At 36.4% G+C, this 25,563-nt stretch overlaps 1 protein-coding gene across 1 annotated transcript; it reads right to left on the bottom strand.

Moving 5' to 3' along the window:
* Positions 1-525: 525 nt before the first annotated feature.
* Positions 526-25,563, bottom strand: LOC129894326 (cell division cycle protein 27 homolog B). The gene is made up of 16 exons (XM_055969964.1): positions 25,335-25,563; positions 24,894-24,966; positions 24,629-24,738; positions 24,448-24,494; positions 18,523-18,620; positions 16,211-16,506; positions 6,790-6,945; positions 5,913-6,129; positions 4,765-4,979; positions 4,605-4,670; positions 3,540-3,659; positions 3,030-3,106; positions 2,155-2,274; positions 1,799-2,018; positions 1,430-1,711; positions 526-1,049 (listed from the first exon to the last, which is right to left on the bottom strand). The coding sequence occupies exons 1-16, from the start codon at positions 25,437-25,439 to the stop codon at positions 999-1,001; spliced, it is 2,253 nt and encodes a 750-aa protein (XP_055825939.1). The 5' UTR covers positions 25,440-25,563; the 3' UTR covers positions 526-998.

Raw genomic sequence — 25,563 nt, 5'->3', positions numbered from 1 at the left:
TACCTTGCATTTCTGCCAGAGGTAAAAACTACACAAAATAGATTCAATTGTGAAACTATTTATCGAAATTGGACCCAACTCAAACAATTTATCCTTAATAGACTCACGACCCAAACTATTTACCCTCGTACCACTTTCTCTTTTCTTATTTCGCGCATGACGTCTACATAGCATCAGCATCATTGCTATGAATTAATTTTTTGTGATACTCCATTAATATATTGATACCATATCGATATCATATAAAACTAAGGTTAATACTCTGTAATACTCCATCAATATATTAATATGTATTAATATCATATAGGGTCAATATACCCTATCAAGATCATATAAGGTGAGCTCTGATCTAAGCATGACATAAGCACACAAATTCTAAAATAAATTTATAACATTTTAAAATAAAAAGAGTATGAAAGTAATAGAGCATTTAAGGATAAATACTCTCTTTTTGGGTACCAGTGTTCTTTTCCTATGTTTTATTGCAGGTGTTAGAAGTGGTTATTTGCTACTTTTACCCGAAACTAATGTACAACTAAATTGCTTCTATATTGAATTTCTGAAATAATTTTATGAAAGCAAAAAGCTCCAACTGCTCTATATTCGCATGAGAGCTACTCAGATTATCGTACATAGATGATAAAACCCAAGTAATAACACTACACACCTTACAAACATTTCAAATTTATGTACAATGATAGCAATGATTATCATCAGATCTGAGAAAAATTCCTGCTGGCTTCAACACGGCCAATCACAAATCAACTTGGAGAAGATTAAGCCTCTTTTGGTACACAATGTCCTCTCAAGTGTGAGACAAACAATCCATGAAATCCTTTGAGAACTGCAAAGGATTTTCATGAAAAGACTGTTCTCTGACTTGTTTGTAGCCGGAGCTTTCTCGAAAGGACAAGCATACAAGAACTTCAAGTAGTTGTATATTTTGAGCTGGATAATTTACAGCCTGATCGTCTCATTTTCCGGTTCATTCAGATATATTATAATTCATCTTCCATCTCATCTGGTACATGCAGCTTTTCAATGGCAGCCTGATAGAAAATGAGGAAACAGTGGGAAGGGCAGAGATCAGCTAATATAATTTGAATCAGACTTGAGATAAAATATCTCCAAAGTAGACAAATTAGTACAATTCAGAAACAAAGGGGTAAAGAACTAAAGAACAAGGCCAGGAAAAAAGAAGGCAAGATATTACAAAGTTTCCAGCACTAGAGGACAACATCGAAGGTGATTTCAGCAGATGTCTGAAACATTTTTCTTTCTTGTATCAAGTTAGAAATAGAACTATGATAGAGTAAGTAAAAGGCCGAGAGAAGAAAAGAAACCATCATGCTCTGACTTGTTGAAAAAAATTACTAGTATACACACACACACACACACATTATGTGTGTCTGGGCAAATGGGCAATTACCTTAATGGTTGCGACATCAGTTGCAGATGGTTTTAAATCTAAAGCTACTCCAAAATGAAGCATGGCTTTGTCATGCATATTACGCCTCTTGTATATCCTACCCATCAAAGCATAGACACTGCTCTCACGAGGAGCATGCTCTTTAAGTTCCTCCAAGACTTCTAAAGCGGCATCAAAACTTTCCGTGCTCACAAGTATGTTAGCCTTCTGATACATTGGAAGAGGGTTTTTCTTGTCTGCTACAATAGCCAGGTCCATCACTTCCAATGCCTCCTCATTTTTCTGTCCATCCATAAGATGTAGATTAGAGTCTAAATTAAGCACAACATCCTGTTTCAGCATGAAAATCAGAACAGGAAACTACTACACCTTCAGAGCGTGTAATGCAGTGCCAAGATATGACATGATAACAGAAGACTGTGGATTTATACGCAGAGCCATTCGAAAGTGATGCTCTGAAAATTCAAACTTCTCCTGTCGGAGATAGATCATTCCAAGCCCATACCAGGCATTGTAATGCCTGGCATCCACACGAAGTGCACTCTGATAGCTCTTAATAGCATTTTCAAAATCTTCTAAAGCAACATATCTGAAAAATATAGACAGTGAGGCAAGCTTATAAAGAAATTAACAATGCACCTCTCTACAATCAAAAGAAAAGAAATTCCGAGTTAATGTTTGACCAATAAAGGGAATGATTGAGAAAGGGGAGGAATGGGACGTACTCATGACCACAAAGCGTATGCCCGTATGCAAATCTAGGATTTAGTTGTACAGCTCGTTGAAAATTTTTAAGAGCAGTTTCATGGTCTTTCTGTAAACTATAGCAATTCCCCATAGCACACCTGTTATACCATCGATAAAGTATTAAAACTATGTTATAATTAAGAGAACAGATGATATTGGTTTTTCTGTTTAGCTCAACCTACTATTTGCAACAACAAGAAACACTGTTTGGCACCTTGACAGATCATAGCCTTACTTGGCACAAGAGCTCCACAAACAGAACTTATAAGCAACTTTAAATGTATGAATGCATGTAATTTAGCAGATGATAGTCTCTTGGTTACATATCAACATTATGTTTCAACATGCACTCTGGAGATTAAATTCCAGGCTAGAATGAAAAGGTCTCCCTTCATGTTCCACTTTATTGAGGCATTTTCTCTACTAGTACAAGCAAAGAATAGCAGTTTTTAACAATCCTTAAACAAATCTTATTTTTTAAATGAACAAGTCGGCCATTGGGTAGACTTCTCGATTATTTATCTACAACTTGAGTGCAAACAGAGAAGTCAGAATGTTTTGACAGGAGGATGTAATTCCAATTGTTGAAGCAACACAATGCATCCAGCAGGATAAGAATAACCAGAAATATAAGGAGTCACATTGTTAAAAACTTGATCAAGGGTCAAAAACAGCAAACATGGTGAAGATCTGATGATTAATGATACTGAGCCATTCATGAGTAAAATAAATTAATACTGGATAAGATGTTACAAATAAGCCCAAATAACCACACATCTCTGGACAAAAGGAATAAACAGCTCCAGATATATCTGTATCAAACAATATTATCTTCGGATTTCACAGGAATTACCAAGATTGAGGAGCTAATCTATCAGTTGCTACCAGCTCCTGAGCCAGATAACTCAACTTCATGTCCTCCTTGAGATGCTAAAATAAAAATCAAATAGTTCGTCAAGAAAAAGAAAAAGGCAGAGAGGACATAAAGATTAGGACCCTTTCGGGACATAAGAACTACTACCATTACCACATATGACCAGTTTCCTAACAATCAAAAAGTTGAAAAAATAAGTTGAAAAAATATGCTTTTAAGAATATTTAATGCGTGAACAATACCCGGAAGAAACAAAAACCACCAGAATACCAAAATAATTGTTATTAAATAATATGTAATAACGATCATAGAATATAAGGAAATAATAGTAATGAGACGTAACAAGGATCAAATAAAGTTTCATCAAACCCGTACGGCATCACCACCCCACCACCCAAAGAGATGGTAAAAATCAAAGGCAGTTAATACTTCCTCACAGCAAAGCATACATGTTCTGATAGGAACACTGAAAGAGCAAAGAAGACTCACAAACAACACTGTCGAGTACACGTCCATTCCTTCTAAACTATAAGGTGAGACCAGACGAGCAAGGCCAAATGCATGATCTGCTTCTAGGTAATCAACCATTTCAAAGTATGCTCTTCCAATCTGGCATTCAAATACACACATGAGATGCCATACATAGACAGATAAATCTGGCATTTTAATTTGCTCATGAGATGCCACATATAGAGAAATACCAAGAGAACCTGTGTTATTTGATAAGCAACAGATACCAAGAGAACTCAAGAGCATGTTAAGCCAAGAGATATGTAAAGAAAGAATCCCATGCCCCACTACAAGTAGAAAAGGCTAAAGATCGTCAAACACAACACAAAATAGTCCTAAAATTTATACTAGCAAAAGTAGATGTTCTCTGGACCATGCAAAGCAGTGCCTTGAATCATGATCATGAGGAGCAACCTCAATTTTGACGTAATCATAAGAAGAAATGTTCCAAGGGTGACCGTTCATACACAACCTAATGGACCTGTCAAATCCCACCCAAAAATATAGGATGTCCTTTTATTCTTACCCCAATAATCTAGACTGTGCTAATGACAGTTCATTGTCCCATCCAAAAGACTTATTTCAGCACCTCAAAAGGCAGAATCAAGATCCTAGAAGACCACTCTTGGAAAATAGTATCTGTAGAAGACAAGCATATCTAGTCCAGGTCACTTAATATTCTTGTTGTGTACTCGAACAAAGCTAGGCTAATCAATATTTCTACTACAGTATCCATAACTATGTCACTAGTCTAAATGTAGAACTTACACATCATGAAAGATCAAGTAAGATTCACAAAATTAACCCCAAAAAAGAAAGGAGCATGTCCGCCTAGGTCTGAAGGAACCTACATACTGTAAGCAATTTCAATTAGAGACTAGCAAATAAACAGTAAAGGACAAGAATGAATATCTCCTTTGATTCCCTGAACAAGCATAAAGGGAAAACTTAAATCAACAGGACTTTGAATGGTAGAAATATAAAAAACATACATTGCCTCCAAAAGGGTTGGAAAAAAGTGATCAAAACAGACAGAACCTTTACCTGAGAAAGAACCCATCCAGTGTGATAATGCTTGTGGGGGAGTTTGTTATAAACATCTAGTGCATCCTGTTCCACCGAAAAGTATCATATTTCAACCAAATCAATGCAGTAGCATCAAATGAATTCTGAAATTCATCCATTCGGAATCAAAATGTAATACCTGACATCTATATATACAAGAAAGTCTATATCCTTCCCCAAGATTCCTGAAAAGGGCCAGTATCTCTGAAGCACCTGAGAGGATAGATGTGCTGCTTACATTAACCCCAGAAGCAGAAGTTCCGGGCCCTTCTTGTTCAAGAGGTCTAGCATCTCCGGAAGTGTGTGACACAGTCATATTTAGCCGAGAATCATCAGAAATGTCATTCCGAGTCCCTGAGATGCAGACCTAACACAGTTACAAATAAAAACACATCTCAAAGGTAGATGTCATTTTTCTTAGGTAGCAACAGTGCACAAACACAAGAAATTCCACAGGAACATAGCTATGGGTGTCCAGCTTTCTTCATTTTTCCTTTGGTTGATAGCAGTAGTTTCAAATGAAAAAAACAATTTATCTGTACTCTTGAATTATTTCAAATGATTAATGCATCAATCATTTGTGGTCCCAAACACCAACCAGAACTGGGGAACTGCCGAGATAAAGTTCCAACTTTGACGAATAATAAAGGAGGACAGAGAAAGGTCAAAAAAATAGAGCAATCTCCTAAAGTTTGTGACTGAACGACTAGATTAAACAAGTATGCACAAGTCTATTCGAATTTAGGGGATCATGAACGTAACTCAAATAGAACAAAACTTTGTTAGATTTTCAGAAATATCACATGTAACACAAAAGCAATCCATTTGGAGCACAGGCAGGGTTTGGTGCCTCCCCTACAAGTTTAAAGAAAATATCTTAAGATGATATGTCCTTATTAGATGATAGAAAGTTTCCAGAAAAAAACAAACCCAACTTCTTATACCGTACCAGACTAAGATACAAATTTAGCTCCATGCAGGCTTGGATGCCAGCATATGATCAGCCAACTGCTGTTCAAGTGAAATATAACTTCTGCATAGAGAAGGGGGGAAAGAAAGAAAAAAGTTGCCTGACAATCCATTTTGTTTCACACATTAATGTTGACTGGCTACAGTCAAAAGGCAACACTTCTTTGTAATTATACTTCAAGCAATTGTGTGAACCAAACCTTAAGATTCATATAAAATATTTATGATGAGTCTCCACTCTGAAAAGGTGACAATGCCTAGGTTGAAAATACAACAGACAACAGAATTGTCAAGAGAAAAGGAAAAAAGATCAATCACCTTCACCACAGTTTTCGGTAGCCCAAGATTGTGCCTTTCGACTTGTCATGGATCGTAAAGTCATCGAGCTCAGCTTTGAACTACCATAATATTTGGATGAGTGAATGGTTCCATTTCCAGAAGCTGCAGATACATTTGAATTTGTGTTTCCAGTAGATTCTCCAGCAAGCCTTGAATTTCGTCGAGGGCCAGAATCAGAAAATAACCTCCCAGATATCTGGAAAAAGATGAGAGATGGTGGACTCAGACCCAAAAAAAAAGGGAATGGAAACAAAGAAAAGGGCAATAAATCCACCATATAAAGCACCAGAAATGTCAAGGGAAGGGTGTTTAGTGATTAAAAGTTAAAACTGAACAAATGCACAAAATAAAGGAGATGAACAAAATGAATACTGTAGTTCAACAAGCTAAAAGTAAAAAAAATCCTCATTTTTAACCAAAAGAGGTTAAATAAAACAAAATAAGAGGAAGGAGACTTAAGGAACACCAAAAGCCCCTAGCATCTAACAACCGACTTCTACAGGTGAAAATTGGAAAGGACAGCAGCTTGCACCAAAAGTTTCACACAAAGCTCACTTCCAAATTACAACAAAACAGAACTAAAACTTAAATGGTTATGAAATCATTTTGTGAAGAATTCTTTTTTTTTTAATCAGGAAACACTTAAATTAAAAGCTGTTTTCATTTTGTGAAGAATAATATAAAGGCTTCTTGATTGATAGACATACTTAAAAATGGAATATGAGGAAGTATGACTTTACTTCAGTGGGAAATTTCTATAAAAAGCTAACAATCCTGCAGCGATTATACAGAGAAAGATGAACTTAATATTAAATAGACTAGATGACTGAAACCTATGTATTATAGTACTGCAGACCTTTCTTAACTTTCCCTCATCAACAAACTTTCTCCGAGGGGCCTGAATGGTTGAATTGACAGTTGATCGCGGAGAATTATCAGCACCAGCCACAGATGCATTAGTTCCATTTTGCTGAAAATTTCTACAAACTGGAGGTGGAACCACTCCTGACAACTGCAAAGAAGCTGTATTTTACAACCTTTTGAAAAAACAAAAAGAAATTCTAGTTTTTCCTAAGTGCATATAAGAATGTCAGTTGCTTCTTTCAGATAGAAGATTCTGTCACCTTTATAGCCTGTTTAGCCAAGCTTTTGGGAGGCCAAAAGTGCTTTTTTTTTCCCCAGAAAGTGCGTATTTTAAAAAGTGAGTTGTTTGGTCAAGCTTTTAGGAGAAAATAAGTGTTTTGGGGAGTAGCAGAAGTTTAAAAAGATAGCTTTTCTCCAAAGTATTTTTTTGAAAACCACTTTTGAGAAAATACACTTAGAAGCACTTGTTAAAAACATGGTCAAACACTAATTGTTGCTCAAAATGCTTTTCAAATTGATTAGCCAAACACAAAGTCACAAACTGCTTCTCACCAAAAGTACTTTTTAGAAAAGCACTTTCCAAAATAAACCGATTTTAGAAGCTTGGCCAAAAAGGCTATTAACTTCACTTCAATTAACATGAACAATATAGCTCTGTGAAACTATACAGACATCATTAGAAAGTCACCAACTATGTTCTAAACCTGAGAAGAGGTTTTAGGCTCCATCTGATTGACAATAAATTAGACATTTTCTGTCCTCTTCAAAACTTGCAATATGCTCTAAATTAGAGTCAGATTCTCTGATGCCTCATCCTCGATCTAAAGAAACTATGATCTAACTAACAAATAAATTGTCACCATTTATTTTTTGAAAAATGGTAATGTTGTGTTCTTCGGCATTAAGGACATGTTGGTGTAACACCCCGTACTATTCTAGCCTAGACCAAGTCCGAGAACCAAGAGAAAACCTGAGAAAAAGTTGGAAGAGTGGATTGTCCAGTGCCCACGAGTGGCACCTACGGTCCGAAGGAGGGTCTACGGGTCGTAGGTGGCCATCCGTAGGTCACCTCAACACTTAGGGAAAATTTGAGTCTTTTCAACCCATCTACGAGTACCTTCTACAGCTCATAAGAGTTCCTACGGACTGTAGATGAGGCTCCTAGGTGGGAGATCAGAGACCTTGAAGTTCTGAGTTACAGGACTCCACCTACGAGTTAGCAGGACGGTCTATAGACAGTCTTACGGCCCGTAGAAAGGGGTCCATAGACTTCCCCTTCAGAGGAGCTTCTGAAACTCCTCCTATGAGTTAGCAAGACGATCCGTCAATAGGTCTACGACCCGTAGAAGCTTGGTCGTAGACCACTTGCAATTTCCAGAAAGTCCAAGTTCTTGGACTGAGTTCCTACGTCCAACCTCCTATGGTCAGTAGGTAGTCACCCATAGATGACCCGAAGCCAATTTAATGAGGGTTAGTTTGATCTTTTCCCATCTTTCCCAAACTAAACCCAAGCCATTTTGGGACTAAATTTAGCCCTTTATCAGTACCCAGTGTGTACTTTTCTCTCATTAACACTAGAACTTTTGAGAGAAAGGATTGGGGAGAAGACCAAGAGCTAGGGTTCAAGGTTTTCAAGCGAGGTCTTTGGTTTTCGATGAGATAATCTTCGTTCCAGGTATGTAAGGCTATCCGAACGTTGGACTAAGTTCTTCCTCATGCCCTACATGTTCCTAAAATCAATTGAGTTATGAGTTTGAGTTTCCAATTCCATAAAAGTGAATTCTTGATGTAATTTCTTACTCCTTTATCGAGTTCTAGTATGTATATATTATTATACTTGATGAGTCGATGTTTGAGGTTATGGTTCATGATTGTATTCACATGAGCCCTAGTTGAGTTTTGCATCTAAATATTTTATGCATAATTGATGTTAGAAGAATGATGATTTTCCATACTAAATAAATGATGAGTTGAGCATGATGTTGAGTTTGAAGGAGATTATTGATGTCTTTTTTTCTAAAATGAGTTTTATACATTCTAAAAATTATATTTTGAGAAGTTAATGGATGGTTTCAAATGCATGATTGAGATGAGACGTACCTATATATTTAAAAGAAGAGATGATGAGCTAAGAAGATTGATGTAAACCGATGTAAGAGACCGATGAAACTAGATGAGATGTATTTTGAGTATTTCACTAACTTGATGTATATGAGCATAATGATGTTTTGGGAGTAGTATTGAGCACCGACTTGGGTAAGAGTTTAGATAACTCAATCCCCATAAACTACGTAGCCAGCATAGGATAGGATTGTGTCGTTCATTTGGGCGACTCCTCATAGTCCCTAAAGAGGAATTTTATATGGATCCAGAGATGATGTGACATCCTTTACCTGGCAAAGTATTGGACGGATGTGGCAACAACATCGCTCCGTTGTATCGTCACTAGCTCATAAGTGATGATTGCAGTTAGAGAATCTACCCTAATGAAGTAAAAATACTGTATTTTATTTTACTCAGTTGCACCCATTATTGCATATCTTATAAAGCACCGTTTTATTTCATTGCATACTTTATTGAGTTGAATTACATTTAGAGTTGAGTTCATGAGTTGAGTAACCAAAGTAAGTTTCCTTTTGCCATTTTACATACTTGTACATTCCATGTACTGACGTCATTCGACCTGCATCATTTTATGATGCACATACATGTGTCAGAGATCATCAGCATGTGCACCGTTTAGGATCTATCTTCCATAGCTTTTGGTGAGACCTCTTTGCATTCAGAGGAGCTTCTTCATATCTGGTTTTATGCCATTTTATCTTGAGGTAGCCGCGGGTTGTCTCGGCACCTTCTTAGTAGTTAGTAGAGGCTTCATAGATTAAGTAGAGTGGAGTCATTATGAGTCTTTCAAAGTTTGTTATGAAACTATGTTTTTCATGGATGATTTATGATAAAGAGTTATTTTATTAAACTAAGTACTTTGAGTAATCATTATTTAAAGATTGATGAGGACATGTTGTAAGTTGCCTGCTTGATGTTACTCCTTATTCGAGTTAAGTCTTCCGCTGAGTGAGTTAGCCAGGCCAAGTGGTTTGCTTGGGACAAACAATGGTTTTCTGAGTGTCGGTGACGTCCAGGGTGTAGGCTTGGGGCGTGACAGCTGGAGACCTCCAAAAAACTGGTTCCCAAGACACAAACAGAGAGAGAAAAAGAGAAAAATGATCCAATAGATTATAAAGAGCCTACAAAATTTAATAATTGTGTAACTTCCTCTACACCTTTACGCCAAAAGTAGAATGTTGTCATGCAGTTCCATGTAATTTTTTGTATGGAATTAGATGTTGCACATAGTCACTAAAGTGATTAAACTATAAAATGTTTTCGTGTATACTATGAATGTGAGATGCATAACAATGAGAAATAAATGAAGAATTGTCCCAAGCTATTGGGTGTTTAAATAGTGCGTACATCTATTCTCAACTAAGAAAGAAATCAACGATACATTATTACAAAGAAACAATATCACTCTAATTGATTCCTAATTGATTCTAGTTGATGTGCACCATATTTACGAAATGTTCTAAACACTCTCCCACAGTCTGGTGCAAACAAGTTGTATATACCAAGCCTGTTATAAATGCAACTACGAGAACTAGTAAAGGACTTGGTAAATTTATCTACAAGCCGATCATTTGATTTCACAAATTTTGTGACAATGTCTCCGAGAGTATTTTCTCACCAACAAAGTGATAGTCGATTTCTGTGTGTTTAGTTCTCCCATGAAACACCATATTAAATGTAATATGAAGGGCAGTTGAATTATCACACACAAGTACTGATTTATCCAAACTTCAGTACTTTTAACTATTTGATCAAAACTAATCAGCAAGCTACCACAGCCATTGTCATCTTCTACACTATGTAGAGCCTATGTTGCTCGGACTCTTTCAAAAATGTCAATGGGTACGTGTCGAATACTACAAAAGAAGTGCATTTTGAAGAATCCGACACGGGTGCGGCAACAATTTTGGAGAGTCCGAGCAACATAGTTTAGAGCAACCACATTTACTTTCTTGCTTTTACAAGACACTAAATTTTTTGATAACATTTACTGAACAAAAGTACAATATCTAGAAATAGGCAGTCTATTAAAAGGTGTGCGGACCCAATCTGCATCTATGTATCCAACAATCTTCACCGCCTCAATTCTGAAGTTCTACGAACAATTCTATACTGAAATAGAGAGTTGGAGACCTAATTTTCAATGGGTAATATGGAAAAGGTGACTGAAGAAGAAAATTCATGGCTAACAAGACCTTTTGAGGAAGAAAGTCCTGGAAGTGATCATCACAGTGTAGGAAACAAAGTTCCAAGCCCTGAATCCAGATGGTTACTCAATGAGTCGTTATCAGAAATATTGGTTTGTAGTAATAAAAGAAGACATCATGAATACTATGACATCTTTTCATCAGCAGGAGAGGTTTGAAAGAAGCTTGAATGCTACCTACATTGCCGTGACTGCCAAGAAGAAAGCAGACACATAATTAAAAGATTTCAGGATCCATTGGTTTGATTGGTAGCTTCTATAAAATTATAGCCGAAGTTCTAACAGAAAAGATGAAGAGGGAGATTCCTAAATTGATCTCTAAATCTCCGATGGTTTTTCATAGGGGAGACAAATTACTGATGTTATACTGGTAGCTAATGAAGTGCTGGATTCAAGAATAAAGAATAAAGGACCTGGGTTACTAAGCAAACTGGATATTGAAAAAGCTTGTGACCATATAAACTGGAGGTTATTTCTCAATATGCTAAAATAGATGGGTTTTGAAAATAAATGGGTTAGCTGGATCAAGGTTTGCATCCTTAGTTTACTGTTAAAACTCAGTTCTTATTAATACGACTCCTCAAGGCTTTTTCTCAACTCAAAAGGGACTAAGTGCCTATTTCGCTTAGCTTATAAGTTGAAAACAGCTTATACAGCTTATAAGCAGTTTAAAATAAGCTAAGCCAAATAGACCCAATTATCTTTTTGGGTTTATTTTAAACACAAAATGACATTAAGTTGGCCGGGCAAATACTCAAAAAAACTGAAAACAACTTATAAAGCAACTTATAAGCCAATCCAAACAAGCTCTAAGACAGGGGACCCAATATCCCTTTTCCTTTTTCTGGTGGTTATGGAAGGCTTATGCACAATGCTTACTCATGCTATCAGTGCTAACCGGATAAAGGGTTCTACAGTCACAAGGGGACAGGAGTTTTCCATGAGTATATTCTCATGACACACTTGCCTTTTTTACCCAGAAAGTGAATCAGTAAGAGATGTGAGAGTCATTTTGACAGTATTTGAAGCAAGTCTCAGGGTTACATATCAATTGGGGTAAAACAGACGAATCAAAGTCAATAATGTACAGAATGTAGGAAGATTGGCTGCAATTCATGGGTGTCCACAAAAGTGCCTCAAACTACTTATCTTGGTATGTCTTTGGGGGGGGGGGGGGGGGGGAACATAAATTTGAATGGGTCTGGCAGGGGGTGATTGAAAGGTGTAAAAAGAGATTGGTGAACTGGAAGAAACAATCTCTCTCTTTAGAAAGTTGCTTGATTCTATTTCAAACTACATCATTTCACTACTCCCAATGCCCAGTAAGGTAGAAAAAAGAATTGATAAGCTGAGACAAGAATTTCTATGGAAAGGCAGGAAACAAATAAGGACTTTCAGTTTAGTGAAATGGAACACAGTCATTGATAGCAAGGAAAAGGGGGTGGGAGTCAAAAACTTAAGAAGGCAGATCAAAAGCCTTCTGATGAAGTGCCCCTGGAGATTCACTGTGGAGGAGGAGGCTCTGTGGAGAAAGTTTTGTAGTAGCAAAGTTTGGAAACCAAACTGAATGGTGCTCAGAAAGAAGTTCATAACCCCAATGGTGTTGGTTTACGGAGGAACGATAGAGAACTTTGGCCATACTTCTCTCAGAACTCAGAATACATGATTATTGATAGAAGAAAGCTATCTTTCTAGCATGACAACTGGCTTCGGCACTTTACCAGATTGTACTGGGCAGGGAAAAGACAGTATCTCAAAGCAGAGACAACAATGCTTGGAAAGTGAGTTTCAGAAGAAATCTGAATGATCGGGGATTTGGGGGGGGGGGGGGGGGATCAGAGTTCTTTAGAGTTTTATCCAATTTCCAGGGGATCAACAACAATGCAAATAACAGACATTGGAAGAGTAATGGTGATGGGTGTTGTGCTGTGAAGTCTGGCTACCAAGTTCAAACTAACCCCCTGCATCCCCGCTCGAATCCTTGGAAATCAGATATTGAAGTCAAAGGCTCCAATTAAGGTTGTGTTTTGTTTATTTGGTCTCTAGAGAACTCACTCAGGATAATCTGCAGAGGAGGGGATACCAGTTATGTAACAAATGTTAGATGTGTAAATAACAACAGTGACAATCAATCATCCATTCTTGCATTGCCCTATAGCAGCTCAGATATGACAGATGCTTTACAGTATTTTGGACATGAACTGGGTAATGCCAAGATCAACCTCAGACTTATTAAAATGCTGGAACAGGAAAAGTGTAAAAGGGTCTGTGAAAACTATATGGAATACAATTCCAGCATGTATTTGGTGGCGTATACGAAAGGTAAGGAATAGAAGAGTTTTGGGGGGTCAAGCTAACAATACTCTGAAGATCAAATCAGACTGTAATTTTTTGTTATCTAGTTGGATTAGGATGGATTTTGTAAATGATGCAGAAACCTTATGACAGTGCATAGATAGCTTGCAATAGAGGGTTTCAGACTTTTCTTGGTTTTTGAACTTTTGTGGTATACTCAGGTAAACCTTTGTGCTACATCAATAATACTTACTGTGAGAAATAAAGGACAAAAATATTATTGAATTGTGTATCTACATTATTACACAGAGACCTTATTTATAGACACTATAATACAATCCTTTACCAACTAGGATTTACTATTTCTGTTCCTATTACTATTCATATTCCTATTCTTATTCTAAGTAGGATTGTATATACCTATTCCTATTCTAACACTCCCCCTCAAGCTAGTGCATACAAGGCATATGTACCTAGCTTGTTACAAATGTATTTAATATGAGGACCCTTTCATCCGCTGCTCAGACCACAACTGAGATTGATTCTCTCTATGAGGGTATTGATTTCTATTCCACCATTACCCATGCTAGATTTGAAGAGCTTAACATGGATCTGTTCAGGAAGTGTATGGAACCAGTTGAGAAGTGTTTGAGAGATGCTAAGATGGACAAGAACTCTATCCATGATGTTGTACTTGTTGGCGGCTCCACCAGGATTCCCAAGGTTCAGCAACTCCTACAAGACTTTTTCAATAGGTAGGAGCTCTGCAAGAGCATCAACCTTGATGAAGCTGTTGCTTATGGTGCTGCTGTACAAGCTGCAATTTTGAGTGGTGAAGGTAATGAGAAGGTGAAAGACCTGTTGTTGTTGGATGTTACACCTCTTTCCCTTGGACTTGAAACTGGTGGTGGTGTCATGACTGTGTTGATCCCAGAAATACCATTATCCCAACCAAGAAAGAGCAGGTCTTCTCAACCTACTCAGACAATCAGCTTGGTCTATTGATCCAGGTCTATGAAGGTGAGAGAATTAGGACCAGGGACAACAACTTAATTGGCAATTTTGAGCTCTCTAGTATTCTTCCTGCTCCTAAGAGAGTTCCTCAGATCACAGTGTGCTTTGTGGGAGTTTTTGCTGAGGACAAGGCTACTGGACAAAAGAACAAGATCACCATCACCAACAACAAGGGCAGACTCTCCGAGGAGGAGATTGAGAAGATTGTTTCAGACCATAGAGTGACTTACATAATCTGACATACAAGGCTACCAGACTCCCCCCGAACAACAAAACTAGGTGGTTGATCCATCTAGGTTTTTTTCACAATGTAGTGGTCGCCGGAAAGTGCTCAAAATCTGGTACAAAATATATGGATCGTCTTGGAATCAATAGATGAGTATATCTTAAACAAGAAAGTCACCGTAAAACTGGCCGGAACATGCTCATACGCTGGATTTTTAGATTTGATGGTTGAGAGTGATCACAATCTGAGAAATAAAATTATATGGGTACGGTCGGAATGATGGCATGACCCTACTGAGAAAGAGAATGATATGGGTAGGGTCGGAATGATGGCACGACCCTACTAGAAAATAGAAATTATCTGGGTAAGGTCAGAATGTTGACACGACCCTACACAAATAAGAAAGTAGTCACCGGAAAGATGGCACGGTGTTAAGCAAATAGAATATGAAAAAGTAGTCGCCGGAAAGATGCACGGTGCTACGCAAACTGGATATGAGAAAATAGTCACCGAAAAGATATACGGTGACCCAGACTTTTGCTAACATAATCATTGGTCAGACCGGCGGGATATATGAGTAATAGATGTCCACCAGCAGCAGAAGTTCTTTAATTCTCTACCAGGATTGTAGAGGCTCTAATACCATGTGAGAAATATAGGACAAAAATATTATTGAATTGTGTATCTCTTACACAGAATAAATAGACACTACAATACAATCCTTTACCAACTAAGATACTATTTACTATTTCTATTCTTATTCTAAGTAGGATTGTATATACATATTCTTATTCTAACACTTGCCTTTAAAAAAAATCAATAACCTAATACTTACTTTTCTTTTAAGCAAACTTATGTATATAAAATCTGTCAATGTCTAATTCTACAATCATTAGAGTTTAGGGGGGGAAAGTTATTTTTTATTTAAAGAATAATAAAAAATTAAGCATCTTCACTGCAATGCATACAGCGATAGCAGGTAACAACAAATGACCCCTTTCTTAAGTTAGCACCAGAAGAAAACAGTGCCTATTTCCCATATAGAAAAGACACAAAAGAGAAAATGTCATTGAACAGACAAACCAGAAACAATGGATGTAAGCCTGCCAACCGCATTTTATAAACAATGAAGAGAAAAATTGGAACAAATACTAGTTAACTAGAGACAAGATTTTTGATAGTAGATAGAATGCAACCCATGAGCAGCAGCATAATCTTAAATAGTAAGACAATCACCTGATATGGTTGAGTAAATAGCAGCTATCTCTAGGATTAACAAAAGGATAATCTGTTATCCTGTTTTTGTGGCACGCTAAGCTATCTTAATGTATAAAAGGACTTTATCAGAACGAGGTCAAGATAGAAGTTTCAGACCTGACTATTATAAAGTCACCCCAAATTCTTTTATCAAAAAGTGAGACTTCTGATTTAGGTGAAACCATTTTAAAGTTCTACTATGATACTCCCCAAGTGTAGATGATTGGCTATTGTTTAAAATCAATTAAGGGCTTACAACAAAAAATGTTTTACTAGTCAGTATCAAATTACCTGTGAAGCCATTGGTGAGGGAGTGTTGAAGAATGACATGTTAGTAGAAGCCCCACCTAAATTCTGGATAGCAGCTGCTCCATTATAATTTCCAGAAATTTCTCGAAGATTATTGCTGTGTGTATGTTTTGATTGCCTAGGGCTGATGTCGTCTGAGACAATATTCTTAGAAGCTACATACTGATCATCAGTAGATGCTTGTAGATTTTGCGATTGGTTCCCTTGGTATAAGTGTTGTTTTTGAATGCAAAGCAAAGATGCTTCCCCGAAAACTGCAGCTGCTTCTTCTGCAGCACCTGGTATGTCACGCAACAATAAGGATGCAAAATATAAAATCGCAACTAAATAACAATGGCAATCAATATAGCCTTCATCAAGTAGAAAATAATCCGAAACATAGAGCCTTAATGAGAGCATTTATTTGGAAAAAAAAAAGTAAATGCATGTTCAGCTATTCTTAAGTCAATGGAAATTTATGCAAAGTTTTCAAGGACAATACACCAGTCAAGTTAATTTTCTATATAGCTAAGTTCACCAAAACCACTTAAGTTCACAATGAGGGCAAACAAGAGAAATTTTCCAGAGTTCAGCAGAAAATATAACAACTAGCTGAAAACACTACATTTGTTTCCAATTACTTTTAAAGATGAAGGAAATGTTTCTTCCTTTGAAAACAAAATCTCTCATGATTTCATAATGATTGTATCAAATAGTAAAATCTTTCTAAAATTAAACAATGGTATCTACATAATCCCCAATGTGATGACCTGACCGTTTTTAGTTTTAGAAATCTAAATCATGATCCGAGACTTTTAGTAGTTCAGGGTAGCTATTTTATTTCATTTTGGAAACTGGCAAGTGTGTATATATTTAATCATGAGCAAAAAGATGCATGGATTGTACTGAAACCATATTAACAAATTCACTCCAAATTCTACTGTCTTATTTCTATATCAAATCTAAAACATCAACAATACAGAAAATATCATTTGAGTATAACTGTACACCAAAAACATAAGATCACAATACAATTCAATTTGATCTTCTGCATACTATTCAGTATTCACTATGTTCTCAAAACACCTAAAGTTCCTCCCTTTCCATAATGTCCACCAAATGCTTGCAGGAACAATTCTCCATCTACTTCTGCTCTTAGTCTGCAATCTGTAGACCTGCTTCCTCCCAACTCTAAAGAGTTTCTGTAATCTTTCCGGACATAGTCCATGATATGCCTTTGAGATTTAAGAAGAGGTTCCAGAGCTCTCTTGTGATCTTGTAATGAAGAAATAGCTGATTAACTATCTCTGCACTATCGCCACAAAAGAAACATCTAGAACATAATGATACCCCTCTCTTCATCAGGTTGTCTTGAGTCAGTACTGCTTCCTTAGCTAGCAACCATACAAAACAAGCCACTTTATGAGGTATTTTGATTTTCCAGATGCAATTCCAGGACTAATTGTTTAGTTGCTGAGTGGGGCGATTCAACCTACTGTATGCAATTTTCACCTTGAAAGATCTCATATTACTTCCTTGCCACCATAAAACATCTTGTCCTGCCTCCAAACCACTGAATTATTCAATCATGCTGAAATCAGTCACTCTTTGGATTTTCTAATCATTTAGCTATCTTCTGAAGGTGAAGCTCCATTCTTGAGGTGTTCAATGGTCTGCTATAGTCCTTTGTTGATGTAGGACTAAAAAGTGTATGTCTAGGAAGAGTAATTCCAGGTTGCCTATCTCATGCCAATCATCCTTCCAGAAGTCAGTCTTTTTTCCCATTATACAAGCTCATTTTAGTGTTAACATCTTCAAGGATATTTCAAACATTTTAACAGAACAAAACATTTTATCAACACCTTATTTTCAGTTTCAGCACTTTTATCCCAGCACAAGTGCTTATCCATAAATTCAACTCCAATACTAAAAAGGTGTTTTTTGGCACTTGATGCTTAAAAGCTACTTAAATTCAGCACTCCAGTCACAAATTGTATAATAAATTCTAGCTCAAGAAATTTAAAGAAAGGCCTACAGGTAATCACAGAGTTAATAAAATTGATTATTAAAGTTGTTTTTTTTATAACTGAGAAGTCTGCTTTCTGGTTTCAAAGCTCGGAAGCTGATTGGTCCAATCATCTACTTTTCTCCACTTAAATACCAGATATCTGGTCCACAAGGCAGCATCCAACATCGTGCTACTTTTGTTTTGGGGGCAGAATTGATTATTAATGTTGTTGCGATAACAAATATCAAAACACAGTAAAATATTGCAATAGATCTTAAATGTTTGCCCAAATCATTCTTGCACAAACCTAGTATACACAACTCCTCATATGCAGCCCATAGCAATGGATCCAATAACAATGCCTGATTGAAATGCTGGATGGAACTATTTCTTCTATCTGTATACCTGAAACAAATACCCAGTTCAATGAGTACCTTGGAGGAGTGCAATGCAGGCTATTTACAATAGAACATCACTATCGCAACTCTGTTTAAACTCCATCAACTGTTGATTAACAAAAGATTAAGGCAAAAGAGAAACAGAAAAATATACTCAACAACCTTAAGGAATAAGTCAAAAGATATCAATGACATAACATCCACAAAAAAATAGAGGGCAAGCTTCTTAAAGGTTTTTAAAGCAAAAAGTGAAAAGGAAATCTTGTGAAAAGTTGAGGTTTTGCTAGAGAAATGAATTTTAAAGGTTTACGTTGTCAAATTTTGAATTTCGGAGTCATTTGGAGTTTCGAGTCTCGGAATGGAATTCCGTCGATTTCATCAGTTCCGGAATGTGGAAATTGATCTAGGAGAGTTGTCGGAATCAGATTTGGAGTTGAAACGTGGAATTTAGTTCCGAAGTTGAAAATTGAGTTAAAGTTTGATCCAAGTTTGACTTTTTTGGTCAACATTTGGGGTTCGGGTGTTTGGATTGGATTTCTGATGGTTGTAATGGTTTTGGGAGGTGATTCTAACGCTAGAAAGGACTTCACTGTAATATTTGAAAGTCCCGACCTCGTTTTGGTATTTTGGAGGCCTAAGTTAATTTAGTAGCGACTTTTCGAGTTTCGGATCAAGGAGAACTTGAATTCAAATTCTGTCAGTTCCATTGAGTCTGAAATATCATTTCCAAGCTAGTAGCATATTTGGTTTGTGTTTGGAAAGTTCCGGATGAATTTTGAGTGAGTTTTTAAGCTTCTAGGGTGCTTTGGCGTTGTTTCAGCAAATTGTGGCAACTAAAAGGTTCGTTATTAGTTTTAAAGATCAAAAAATTATTCTGAAACTTCTGAAATATTGAGCATGAATTATAGGACTTATCTACAAAGTTTGGTGAATTTTCGCTAAGCCGAGATTGGACTTGTATCGCAAAATAAGAAACAATTGTTTACCGAGCAGAAATGATATTTGACTGGGCAAACAAGTTCAAAATTGAGTTTCAATTAAGTGAGCAGATCCGTATCATTATTTAAGACATTTAGGAGAAAGAATCGGGTCATTTCGCTATTGTATGAAGAAATTAGGGCCTTTTTAGTAAAGAATTAGCTGTTGATCTGGTGCGAAAACACAGTTGCGAAAAAGTAAAAGGGACCGAGATGCAAGGGGAAAACTTTTGTTTAACATTTCCAGAAAGACCACCTATTTGTTCGTTTACCAGGTTCAGCACGAAATCATAAATAAGCTCTACCAAGGATTGCCAAGCATTTGGTACTGAGTTTCCTCCACCCTTTTTAATAACAAAATAAACCAAAAGTAGGACCAAACTGAGATATTTAAAATTTCAGACTGCGTTCATTTGATATTTTGAGCATATTAGGAGTTCTGGAGCTCGGAATGGAGTGATTCTTCAGGAATTAATAAGGGGGTTAGTATCTGATCCTCAAGTCGACATTTTCTCATGTTCTTCATCTAGTTTTCTTTCCTTATCCATAAATGTCATGGGAAAAATTGGGGTTTTATCGATTTGAATTTCATTTTTGATGAAAAAGGTATATTTAGGATCCTTGTGTTATGGATAACCTGATTTTGGCATAAATTTGTTGATTCATCAATTATTTTCATCATATTAACCGCGTATAATTTGGATTTTCCCAGTAAAGTTAAAGATTGTTAGATTGAGAATTGCAAAGTTGATTTTAACTCCATTTTTTATGAAATTTCATATTTGAACTTTCCTAAACATGGGTAAGATATTTTCAAGAAATATTTCAAATTTGAGCCGGGGTTTCGGATCTGGATATTGGGGTTTTTCTCAATTAGTTTCTAAATACTTCATGGATCGTTTTCATGTAAAAAATTTCGGATTTACTTTTGATTTTCGAAATTGGGTTTTTCGGGCTAGTTTCGGCCCCATTTTCAAAAATATTGATTTGGATATCGTTAGACTCATGTTCTTATTGGGATTGCATATTTGAATAGATTATCTTGATTCGGAGCGCCAACGTAAGGGCAAGACTCAAGTTTTGGACTAGTGAATCGAATTCAAGGCAAGTGAATTTCTAAACCTATTCTAAAGCTTGTAAGATCATGTATTCGTGTCTTATGTGTTGAAGATTGATAGAAAGTGGTTTTAAGAACTATTGATATACAAATGAACTTGATGATAAAGAGTGGGGTGATAAATGAAAAATTGAGATGAGATAACATGTGGTGTTTGGTGTGATAGAATCTTGGGCTTGTTGTGAATATTTGGATATATTTATATGTTTTTGATATGATATTGATTAATTGGGTGATTGTGGACTATATGGGATTTATATGTGAATATCCATTCTGTTTTTACTCATTACTTGTGCATACACTTATTTGTGATGGCTAAGGAAGTGATATGAGTGAGATACTAGATATTGGGACCGAGGTTTCTACAGGTCGAGGTGATTTGTCAAGGTTTTTTCCGGTGGATATTATGGCTGAGGTCTTTTCCGGTAGATGTTATAGCCGAGGTCTCTTCCGGCGGATACATGATCTATGTGAGGCCCCCATATGTTCCGGTCTGAGGTGATCAGTGGATGTTTATCATTTGGGTAGACAAGCATCACAATATGTGACATTGCATTGCATTTTGTTGCATCATACATCTTTTGCTAATGTGGATGGTTTTACCCTTGATATTTCCCTGATCTGTATTATTGATTGTGTTGATTTGCTTGCAAATTGAATTGTATTGTTGTTGAGGTATATGAATACTGTGTTGCTAGAACTATTAGACTGGGCTGATTTCTGTGCAGGTTATAATCTGGGGGTTGGATGGTGTGGTAGGAGTACGTGTATTTTACTAGCTTTTCTTAGTCTTAATTGTTTACTTGTTGGGTACCGCGTTGTTGGTACTCACTCCTTGCTAACTACACTTGTGTAGGTTCTGAGCGCGAACAGTGACCCAGCTTTTCTTATTTTCATCTGAGGCTTTCTGAGTTGATTTGAGAGGTAGTTGTTGACGCCAGCCATCTTTTCTACTCCTCTTTACTTATTACTTTGTTCTATTCGAGAGACAAAGATTGAGACTTGTATTTATTTCATATCTTGTAATTAGAAGGCTTGTACATGTGACAATCAATCCGTGGGAGATTTTGTAGTTGACTCAGTTACCGCTTTATCTATATTTATTTATCTAAACTGTCTTCCGCTTTTACCATCTGCATTTATTAGGTTTAGGCTGACTTGTCCGGTGGGAAAGGACAAGTGCCATCACGCTCGATTTTTGAGTCGTGACAGTGGTTATAAGGCAGTAAAGATTATTTCCATACAAAGATCAAGGGCATCAGAATGTCAATATTCAGTTTGGTTTTATTGGTGAAATGTGAATGCATTGTGGTGAAAAGGTATGCTCCTCAACTATAATGCCTAAGTCCCAAACACTAAAATCTAAACAAAAAAGAATGGCTAAATTACCACTTTATTTATATTTATTTATCAAAATTGTCTTCTGCTTTTACCTTCTGTATTTATTGAGTTTAGGCTGACTTGTCCAATGAAAAAGGACAAATGCCATCACGCTCGATTTTCGAGTCGTGACAGTGGTTATAAGGCAGTAAAGATTATTCCCATACAAAGACCAAGGGCATCAAAATGCCAATGTTCAGTTTGGTTTTATTGGCGAAATGTGAATGCATTGTGGTGATAAGGTATGCTCCTCAACTATAATGCCTAAGTCCCAAACACTAAAATCTAAACAAAAAAGAATGGCTAAGTTACCACTTTATTTATATTTATTTATCAAAATTGTCTTCCGCTTTTACCTTCTGCAATTATTGAGTTTAGGCTGACTTGTCCAATGGGAAAGGACAAGTGCCATCACGCCCAATTTTCGAGTCGTGGCAGTGGTTATAAGGCAGTAAAGATTATTCCCATACAAAGATCAAGGGCATCAGAATGTCAATGTTCAATTTGGTTTTATTGGTGAAATGTGAATGCATTGTGGTGAAAAGGTATGCTCCTCAACTATAATGACCAAGTCCCAAACACTAAAATCTAAACAAAAAAGAATGGCCAAATACATAGAAATGGGAGCCCCTTTAACATGACAACTTTTGTTAGACAACCTTTAAACTTACGGAATGATTAGACAATTGAACTTCTTCCAAATGTATCTTTTAAATACAAGTCTTTTAAATACAAGTATCTTTTCCCTTCTTGTTTTCCCCAAAAATTATCTGGAAAAAAACTCCTAACATTTCAACCCATCTCTTTCCCATTGCGGCTAGCATTTGAATGGAACAAATTACATAGTTCCATTTCTCGGAGAAGAAATCTCAAAGGTCGTGAACTTAATACCGCTGCTGATTGCGTTGGCACCACCATTTCTGACGGCTTCCGCAAAGCTCCAAACCAAGAAAAACCCACTTCATATTTTCATATAAGAAGAGAATAAAACTATTAAAATTATCTTATTTCAAACTTAAAAACAGACTTCCAAATTAAAATGAAGGAAGAAAGTTTGTGTCCAATTTCTGTGATGAGCTTGATTAGAAAGATGCTCCACCGGCGAATAAATTATTTTATACAAAGGTCCCAAATAAAGTGTTGATTGATACTGATAGCTTGATTGTAGGAGTAGAATGCTATTGTATTGAATGTAATTGATTGTAATTGCCTAGGAATTGATTATGTGATATTGTCTTTCCTAATTTAATCTTAGGACTCATTGTATAAGTATCCATTCTCATGGATTGTATATTCATGAAGAAATACAAAGAAGCTTTTTCTTCTTCTTGAAATCTTCATGATGAGGTGAGTTATCTACCTCGCAGCACTAGGGTTTCGTTTTTATCAAAGAGGTCAAATTTTCTCTCTTTGGTTGGTTGTCCGCAACACAATCTCCAACTAGTCAGTTCTTTTTAGAATTTTTTTTCATTGAGGTTTCTGAAACATTCCGAGCCTATCCCTATTAGTTTTTTATTTTTTTCGATCACCAGAATTAGGCTTCCGCTGCAACAGCTAGCTTTCTAGATAGATCACTTAGTAATTGGTTCACTTTACATGCCATTGGCAAGTGAATCTCATGCACTCGGTCTTAAAAATACAAGTGTTCACAGGACACACTTCAGTCAAGTAAAAGTGTCTAGATGGTTACTAGAGAAGTTAAAATGTCTATACAAAAGGTGCAAACTTTAAGATGCTATCTAGGTATCTAGCCAAAAAAAATTCAAGAAAAATAATGAAAGAATTGTATTAATTCATATAACCCTTTCCGCACTTCAATAAAATGTTAATTTTCACATCAGAATAGAAGAATCAATATTTATTAAGTTAAAAAGGTAGGCATTGTTCAAATACTTGATGGTTCAGTTTCCATAAAATTCTTTTCTTAAAAATAAAGGAAATGATGTTGATTCTACGCTACATTCTTCTCCATCATACTACACTTCAGTACTTGAATAATTTTCACATTAGAATAGAAGGATCAAGTTTTGAAGTTAATAAAGTTTGGCCATAGTTCAAACACTTGTGATGCAGTGTCTATACCATTCTTTACTTTAAGGTAAAAGGAACCGATGACAGTTCTATGCCATTACATTCTTTTCCGTCATATAAAATAGCAAATTCAGGATAGTGAGCTTTATCAGCATGAAGTATCTTTCATGTCTACTAAGAATTTGATGATGAGAACTAGAACACAACCAAAAAGCATTGTCAGAGTGAAGTATTAGCTTCACTATTCAAATAGATCAAACCAGTTTCAGAATGAAGCAGCAAGGCTAGAAGTTAATCCTTCTTTTAAATAGATATATAAAAATATGAACCTGTAAATAAGTCCAAGAAGGTAATGCCCAGCGGCACCATTTGGAACCTACACAATAACCAATTAGCTATAAATTAAGGAAGCATTTCAATGGCTAACACAAATAAAATAACTGGAGACGACAATACTATAAAATCCACAAAGTGGATAGATATTTGGAACAATGGTTTCTACGAGTCTACCTCTGCAGCTGGCTCATTACGTGGGCAAAGCGCTGTCTCAGCTTCAGTGAGAAGACCCATCTGAAAGCATGATAGTGCAAACAAGTAGCGGGATTGAGCCATACGTGTCCCTTCATATAATAATTTTAAAAGGGGTGATTATGAGCATAATCTCAAGGACACATGTTATCAGAAATCCACCGATATGTGAGGCAGAACAAAAAAACTGAAGCACAAAAATGCAGTCATATTCATTGAATATGTGAAAAGAAAATACCACACATACCCTTCAGAACATGATATGCAGCATAAGCCTGTTGGTTCTGTAGGTAGCAGCCAGCTAAAAGCTGCATATTTGTCTGCAATCGGCATATCACATTATAGGAAATAAGAGAAGTGTTATGGAGAGCTTTCATGCACCAACTTAAGAGATTTCAACAGAAGTGCGTTAAACCCTTGTCGCCAAACACATTCTTGAGTCAAAATTCAACCACCCAAATAAATTTAGAAAAGAAAAGCACACACACGCTAATTCCACTAAGGGCAACAAGAAACAAAAGAGAAGATATCCCAAAAAGTGAAACCTAATCACAGCATTTCCAAGAACAAAACCTAAAACCACTATAAACCACAAACTGAATAATACATATGTATTCGAACACTGGTATAGTGGAAACAAGAAAAAAAAATACTTATAAACAAAAAAAAGAAAGAAAATGTGGAGTACCTCAGAGGGGAACTCGGCACAGAGTCGTTCACACATGAAAATGGCGTTGTGGTACATAAAATGTCCCAGGCTGTTTTGCACACACTCAGTTAGTAGGGTTTCCATTGATATTTGGACTCGAAATTCAAAAGGAGAGAACCCACGATATCGACTCTAGCGTGTGAGAGATAGATTCAATTTTTCAATTTGAGGAAGGCCACAACAGTCGACGAAGAAACAAACAAAAGAG

This window comes from Solanum dulcamara, chromosome 7 (assembly GCF_947179165.1).
Source record: "Solanum dulcamara chromosome 7, daSolDulc1.2, whole genome shotgun sequence".
NCBI classification, from domain to species: domain Eukaryota; kingdom Viridiplantae; phylum Streptophyta; class Magnoliopsida; order Solanales; family Solanaceae; genus Solanum; species Solanum dulcamara.
Note: the sequence above shows the minus strand (reverse complement) of the source record. Positions and strands in the feature narration are given on the sequence as shown.

Excerpts from the sequence above, each read along its gene's own strand:
- LOC129894326 (XM_055969964.1), bottom strand. The coding sequence starts at position 25,439 with ATGGAAACCCTACTAACTGAGTGTGTGCAAAACAGCCTGGGACATTTT. Across the intron at positions 24,495-24,628 it reads GTAATGAGCCAGCTGCAGAG|GTTCCAAATGGTGCCGCTGG; the intron begins GTAGACTCGTAG and ends GTTATTGTGTAG. Across the intron at positions 6,130-6,789 it reads ATGAGGGAAAGTTAAGAAAG|ATATCTGGGAGGTTATTTTC; the intron begins GTCTGCAGTACT and ends ATCTTTTTCCAG.